The sequence below is a fragment of the Rhagoletis pomonella genome, unplaced genomic scaffold, assembly GCF_013731165.1.
Source record: "Rhagoletis pomonella isolate Grant_MI unplaced genomic scaffold, Rhpom_1.0 Rhpom_scaffold_00004, whole genome shotgun sequence".
Lineage (NCBI taxonomy): Eukaryota > Metazoa > Arthropoda > Insecta > Diptera > Tephritidae > Rhagoletis > Rhagoletis pomonella.
Window position 1 is genome coordinate 66,948,221 of NW_023458558.1, and position 7,960 is coordinate 66,956,180.

Here is a 7,960-nt window from a genome sequence, read left to right on the forward strand (position 1 = left end):
GCTTTGACTACTGGGCTTAGCGCCAGTGGTGGTGCTTTACCGCGGACCCCACAAATGCACAATCGGCTGCGAAGACGACAATCACGTGAACTGCAAATACAACAAGAAGAAATGGCTCATTTGAATCGGCAAGCAACGGCCGGTATGACTACAACAACCGGAGGTGTAGAGCCTACAGTGGTGACCAGTGCAAGTGGCGCTGGCGCATCGGCAAATAGTGAAGCACACGACACACAAGAAAGACGCAAACCTGAACAAATGCGCTCAATATCGGAAGACTCGGGTGCGAAAACAAATCCACAAAAACCAGTCACAAGACGATCGTTATCACATCCTGAAAAAGGGACACAAGTAAGCACACAAATTTAATTTGAAAAATTTCTTTTTTGATTGTCGTCCTCTTTATCTATTTAGTTCAACAAGAAGGTTGAGCCCACTAAAATACCGAGTCCGAAACCGTTGGCTGATATTTTAGATAAGACACGAACTAACACGAAAATACCAACGCCTCGACGACGTAATAGCCGTGACACAAATGGTGCCGATACAGAAGATGGTAAGTAAAGAGTGACTAAGTTTTTAATTATATACGTTAAGTAAGAAAAACATGCTAGACACCAAACCAAACAAACACATAATTTGTTGAGTTCACTCGGTGAGCATTATAAAAGGAAATTTTACACCCAAATGAATCATTAACACGAATCCCGATCTCGTCCAATATCCCACAAATTTTATGTAAGTGCAGAGGGGAGCAAACTGTCTCTTTGGAAAACGCCTATAGCAAATAAGATAACCCAAAGAAGAAACACACGGACGATTCTCGAACCTTTCCTAAGGTTTTTCACGTTATTCGTATCCAACCACTCAACTAGAGTTGCATTAAAACGACATCTCTCGTCTTCAGATCAGGATATGCCTTCTATCTAGTCACTATTCTAAGCAGGTAACTTACTTAAAATTATGCTGCTTTGTTTCTCTTATTGCGGAGTTGTTTGCAATTCAAACTTTAGTAATAACTTTTCCTCCAATCACTCCACCTCAGCTCCAGTTAACACAATTAATAAAACATAAAGGTGTTTAGATAAGTCTGCAAAATGTTTTCGGCCCTAACATAAAATTCCTAATATAGAAGATTGACAGCTTGCGAAAATAGATAGAACGAAGCAATGAAATTGCACGAAATTTGAACGGGTAATATTTACCTACTAGGAAACATCGTTGCAGGTAGGTTTAACAGCCAAATATTTAGCCTAATTCCAGTATAGAAAACTAAGTTGGGGACCTTACATCGATGGAACTATCCAGCTGTGTAATTCTGTCTCAGAGCTATCGGCAAAAATCGAAATCTGGAACCAAAGATTGCTGCATAGATGGTTTTCCTACGGACTAGTAGTTTGGGGGGAAGCTCTCAATAAAAAAAGTATCAGGAAAATGGACAAACTTCAGCCACAGGCTTTTCTACCGATAACATGGGCAACGAAAGCAAAAGCCGCCCAAGTTCTTATTAAGTTATTAAACTTTCTTCCCATAGTTTTATAAAGTTTTATTGGCAAAACTGCGACTTACTCTCTTTAACCGACACTACCAACACCAAGTTAATGACCAGATTTAGCCTAAGATAAGATAAGAGATTGGACGCCGGCAAAAGAGGATCAATCCATTTTTACAAGGATGAGTCAAAAAATGGCAAGAAGTTTAGAGGTAATGTTTGCTCAGAACAATTATATTTTCGTTAGTACAGTGTTTTTCTAGCGGATTTGATGGCTACCCCAGGGGCCGCTAATGGTATTCCCCTTGAGACATGTAAACATTTAAACGCAATATTATAAGAAACTATCAATGAAGGATTGTAAGTGAAACCTAATAGCAACATCGTGTTAAACTATAAATGCTCAACGAACAAAGTGTATGTTTAAACTAGGGAGGCGTTATATCATCTTATTAAATCTGGCGTTCTTAACAGACATTGATATTCGACTATCAATCCTGAATTAACAAACAACTTTTTATCGATCGGATATAAATGAGTGGTGGGATTTCATCTCCAAATAAATACGCTGCGGAAGATGTGGGTAGCTGTGGTGCGTTTGATGAAGAGGAGTATGCTCACGTCCCATAATAGCCGAATTAAGCAGAATTTGTCTGATGAATGCGGACCCGAATATTTTAATCTCACCATACTTTTTCCTGTGCACAAGCAGAGAAGCCATCTGTTTGCGTCCCTAGAGGAGTGAGCGCAGCTTGGACCAGGAAGCAAATGAGTATGAGAGTCGGAAGCATAAGCAACCAAAATGATGTAAAAGTGGTTAACGAGTTCACAGTTAGAACTTCGAAGTAGAGAACGGATTTGCCTACCAAGGGACTACCAAGGACCCAGCATTAGCACCGCAAATAATGTAAGCCTTGAGATGAAACAAAGAATATCCTTGCCAGCGGGTACTACTACAGGTTCGGAAGGCAATTGAAAAGCAAAGTCCTTTCTAGACGAGCAAAATTGTTTATACATTTGGCGCAGAAACATGGTCGAAGTCGAGAAAAAGATGAGTAATCTTTTCGGGCTGGCGAGAGAACAACGGCCGTCTTGGGCCAAACCGACAAATTTTGTAGTGCAAAAAAAAAATAAAGGAAAAGACCGAACGCACCGTCGAAGGACTCTTGCGGAAACTTACGGGAGGAGGATGAAGGTTAAACAAGTCAAATTCATCTCTGTCACTGACAGAAATTAGCTATAAGGAAAGCAAAAGCTCTTGGTGGTTATTTATTTCTACTATGATCTGAAAGTCCTCAGATCAATAGATATTAGGAACTTATCCCCAACTTTGCTTAGTACGAAGTAATTCTTAGTGCCGGCTGCTGTGGTGTAGTGGTTAGCAGTGAGCCACATCGTTCCGTAGGGCCTGGGTTTGAGCCCACGTCAAAAAAAAAAACAAATACTTCTAATAGCGGTAGCCTCCAGCAGGCAATGGCAAAGCTCTGAGCGTTTTCAACCATGAAAAACAGATTCTCAAAAAAAAAATACAATCGCCGGTCGGCCCTTTGTCTAACAAAATCAAGGCGTACGCCACAAATTGGAGGAGAACCTCGGTCAAACACCAACATATTGTGTAAGGACCAATCTATTATTATTAAGTGTTTTTAGGACAACCCCAAGCGGTTCCACAAAAGTCCCTGAGTCCAAGTGAGTCCCATCAACTCTGCCTTAAAACATTAATTAACGTTCGCCCATGCCATTGAATAGTTTCGAGACCAAACCCACAAACAAACTAGAAAAAGTCTAACATTCCAATATTTGCATATTCTTAAATATACTTCTAATTTCTAAGGCATAAATGAAATGTTTTCTGAAATACCTTATACTATGACCTACTAATTAATTCATTGGCTTCTGACTCGCTCCCCTTATCTACAGGTGCCAACAAACCCTATTCGAACGAAAGACGAAACTCCGATGTATCTCTCAAATCAGCAAATAAAAAACATGAACAACAACAGCATACCGGGGAACAAAAATTATCATTGCCATCTACAAAATTGAATGGCAACAACAAGTCGCCAGAGAAAAAAGATGAATTCAAAGAGAAGACTAACAAGACAAAAGACAGTGACAGCAATGATCAAGCAAAAAGTGCTGATGAAATGCAAAAACAGAATCCAACAGTTGACACGACAGAAGGCAATAAAGGCGTTGCAACGACAATTCCCAAGGTGAGTTATGGAGATTATGCTACACATAGTGGAAAGAGTGAGTAATGTCAATCTCCCTTACGTATTTCCTGTTGGTTGGTCTAACCAATGGACTTGTACAATGCCTGGCAGGAAATATAAATGGTTCATTCATAACAATTTTGTGGTTCGAAATTTAGCTTTCGTAAATTCTCTTGATACATCCCTTATTTTATAATTTTTATAAATATTTATGTAGTTTCTCATTTTCATTAGTGTACATACTTTTTCTTTGCTCTAACTAAAGCAACACACAACTACTTTGGGTGAACAGGAGATACAGAATGCTGTGGAAGCAGCAGCCGTTGTATTTAAAAAGGTCGTACTGCAACGTCGCCAGGAGAAAAAAGCAGCCGAGGAGGGTAAGTTTTGCATTTATTACGCTAATTCTACGCTTTAGTAGTTACAAAGTAGCCAATGATTTTGTTGTTGGCTTTGACTAGGGTATATGCTATGCAGCTAATTACGTGCGCTTTCTGGTGATGGTATAATTATACATACATACAAAAAATTCTGTATAAAAGTTACGCTTTGGTGGTGGGCACTTATATATATATATTTCTATAACTGTAAGTAATTTTTAAGCAAAAAACAAAACCGACTTCAATTCTCAAGTACAAATTTCTCCTTTTTTGAAGTCGATTAAAAACGCATTTAAGTTATAACTCTACATTAAGCTTTTCAGGCGTTCTGGCTTTCGGCACTCAAGCCGTTACATAAAACTTATACGTGCATAAAATGCTGAAAGACTGAAAATTGCCGACTGCCTGTAAAGCTTGGTGTAGAGTTGAACTTTTACTCCGAGCTAATATTTATTTTAGTGTTCTAGCTAGCTCTTGGTTCAACTATGTAAATATGTAAACAGGCACAGGAAAATAACATCCATATACATACATATATATGTATTTTAGCGCACTTTTTATTCACATCTATCGGTAAATATGTATATAGTTCGGCACTATAACTGCACAGAATGAAAGTAAATCTTTTCACTTGCCCTTTTCGACAAGCTAATGATATCCTTTAAAGAAAAAGGTGGATGCATCACGTACATTATGGTGCAACATCAAAAAAACGTTTGCGGTTTTCCACTGGAACTAAAAATGTAATATATTTTTCAAGATTTACGTGAGATAGACCAATTTGAAATTACCTCCAAACATCTCAATATTTTGATTGCATTGATAAGATTTTTAAACATTTTCATGTAGATCTTTTAAGCATAAACTCTTCTATCAACTGTGATGATTTTTTAGAAATTTTTTTTTTACCAATGCATGTACAAACAAAATCACTTTTAAGGTATTTTCAAATATCTCAGCTCAGTTAAATCTTAATATTTTCCTAAAATTATAAAAAAACTAGATTGCCTTCACCTGCTTCGCTGAGTGTATAAAATGTTTGCGTGTTACATTAAGCGAAATTTATTTAAACAAACTTGAAAGCTTGAGATTCAGCCAAAAACAAAGGAGATCTTCAAATTTTTTAACCCTCTTTAATATGTTTTCAAACTAAATTCTTCTTAAGCTTCTTTAACTCAGACCTAATTTGAGTTCTTAAACAGGTGGCAACCCTGTTATATGTAGTTTAGAAATGATAGTTTTTCTAAACCATTTTGATTGATACCTGTATTGTAATAGATAATTCAACTTATTAAATAATTTTAAGTGAATTTAATTTAAAAAAAAATTGAGAATTTTGTATAATTTAAATGAATTCGACTTTCAAGTAGGTGGCAACCACCTTCAAAATGTTTCAAAGAGATGGCAACCATCGTTCATGTAGTTTAGAAATAAAGCCTTTTTAAAACCATTTCGATTGATACCAATAATGCAATAACTCATTTCAAACAGGCGGCAACCCTTTTCAAACGCCTTAATAATATCCTAAATGTTGAAGCTAAAGGTTGCTTACAATTTTTTCGTTTAACCCCTATGTGTGAATTTTTCATATATCTTGTGAACAATTAATTTAAATTAAAGAGTAAAGATTTATTTTTTTTTGTATGGGAGTAAGGCACCCTAATGTACATACGCCTTTACGAATTAGTTAGTTGTTGAATATTAATATAACAAACCCGGTTTTCCTCGCTCAAAACAACTAAAAACCGAGGTGATTTCTCTTGAAATATTACCAAAAGTCGCTTTTCTTTCTCTCCTCTAAACATACTCTTTCATTACACTGTGGAACAAATTCAGGTTAGCAAAAGTTAGGTCGATTCTGAGAGTGAGGGGTGAAAATAGAGGCTAAATTAGAAGACCCGTATCGCGGCGTTTGTTTATGTTAGTTCGAATTCAAATGCCGATTTTCAGCATATTGTTTATATGGTTTTTTGGCTATAACTCGTCGACTAATTGATATTTTTTCAACCTGTTAAAGCCAAATTATTGCTAGAGACCTGTGCAACAATTAAAATTAAAAAAAAAATGATTTAGAAAATTTTTGTAGTGCTTATGAAGCAAAAGGTTGGAAATTTTTTCATGCTTTTAGAACATATTTTCCACAAAACTAATACCATGTCCCCACCGGAGCTAACCACGTAGTTATGGCTAATGAGTTGGTTATCCCGGTAACCCACTTGATTTAGCGTAGTTTCGCCATATAAAAATGACAACACATAACCATTTCACTGAGATGGTTAAAAGCTAACCAACTCGAAACCACGTCGAGAGCCTGATACAACCCTGTGTTTTCCCGCCATCTGTGGGTCATTAGCGTTAAAATGTAATACTAGGTTCACATATAAGTAGATTATCCTCATTTTCGAGCTTAACACCCTAATCTGTAATTATAACAAGAGATTAGCCATATAAAATTCCTCCCTTGTTAATCTGTAATTATAAAATAATCTCAGATTTAACCGATATCTTTTCGGTGTCCATCCTAGTTTTATCGATTGTTTTTGCGAAAGAGAGGAGAAATGCCAAATGTAAAAGTAAACAAAAATGTACGCTAGAAAGTAAAAGAGGTTTGTAAAGGTATTTTTAATAAAATGTTAAGTTAAAATATATTTATATTGCTTATTATGGCAGAAAAACGTGATCACGGTGGCACAGAAAAGAAACATAAATTTTCCTTGAGATGTGAGAATAACAAGCACAACAAATTTGACGGCTAATAATCTGAGATTTGCCTGTGTAAACGGGGTGATTAAAAAACGAGCTTTGGTTGAGATAATATTGATATGTGAACATAGTTTAAAAAAATCGTTCCCTACTAGTGTTCGGACTTAACTAAGATCAGATAAAATTGACTCCGGTTTTTTAAAAAATTTTAAATCTACTCCTCTATTCCGCTTGACTTCAAATCTATTCCGATTTTTTTTCATTCATGTTATGCCCCTCTTGGGACCGTGTTTTGAGTGTTCACCACCGATTTCAGTAAAAAAATTGAAAGTTAGCAGAACTTTTTTGTTAATATGTAGAATTAAATTTATATAAAGTAGAAAAGGTTTAGATCCTATTGCTCTTTAAAAAATTAAGTGTTAGATACGGTCTACTTCCTAGAAAATGCTAAAAATTACCTAATTACATTTTATCCTTACATTGTCTCGCGTTCTTATTTTTGCATGAATAGAAAATATTTAAGTCAACCAATTAATGTCAAAAACGAAAATAAAAAAATCAATCTAGTACGGAAAATTGGTTTTTGTCCGATTTTTGCAGTCATTTAGTCCTAAATCGAGTTTTGCAGGTCCGAACACTGTTCTTTACATTTTTACTGTTTTATAAACCTCAAACCGCAGTGAGGACAGCAATAGTTAGTGATGTGGTTTAGTTCGATTTGAGATGGTTATTTTTTTGGTGGGGACATGGTATAAGTCTTTTTTGCTTTCTGTTTGATCTATAATATGCTTCTCAGTTTCTTCAATAAATTGCATTTGAAAAGAAAACAATCATAATACAAAACTTGCGCTTTCCAGCTTAATATTAATTTACTTCGCATTTCTTATGTACCAATTTTTTCAGTGTTGGTTTTGAAGAAACATTGAAAAAGAAATTATAAAAATATGGAAAAAAATATAGTTTTGAAATGTTAGTTATGAAAAGTTTTAAGTAAAAAAATTAAATTAATTAAATTAATGATTTGGCCAGTTGCCGTTTAGCAGGCGGCTGTGGATCAACATCACTGCTCTCTCTAATATCTTGGTCATCGTCATCATCATCAGAAAGGTCGATAATTTCGTCCAACAGATATTCTGGAATTTCATCTTTGTCTTCCCCTTCTTCCTCTT

General features: G+C 35.7%; 1 protein-coding gene across 1 annotated transcript in view; it reads left to right on the forward strand.

Moving 5' to 3' along the window:
• LOC118738296 (mediator of RNA polymerase II transcription subunit 15-like) overlaps positions 1-4,088 on the forward strand; it is a gene marked incomplete at its 3' end in the record, with an annotated part of 14,073 nt that extends 9,985 nt beyond the window's left edge. Inside the window, 2 exon segments of the mRNA XM_036469219.1 lie at positions 3,416-3,708; positions 3,974-4,088. Coding sequence (XP_036325112.1) covers positions 3,416-3,708; positions 3,974-4,088 — 408 coding nt within the window.
• Between the last annotated feature and the right edge of the window lie 3,872 nt (positions 4,089-7,960).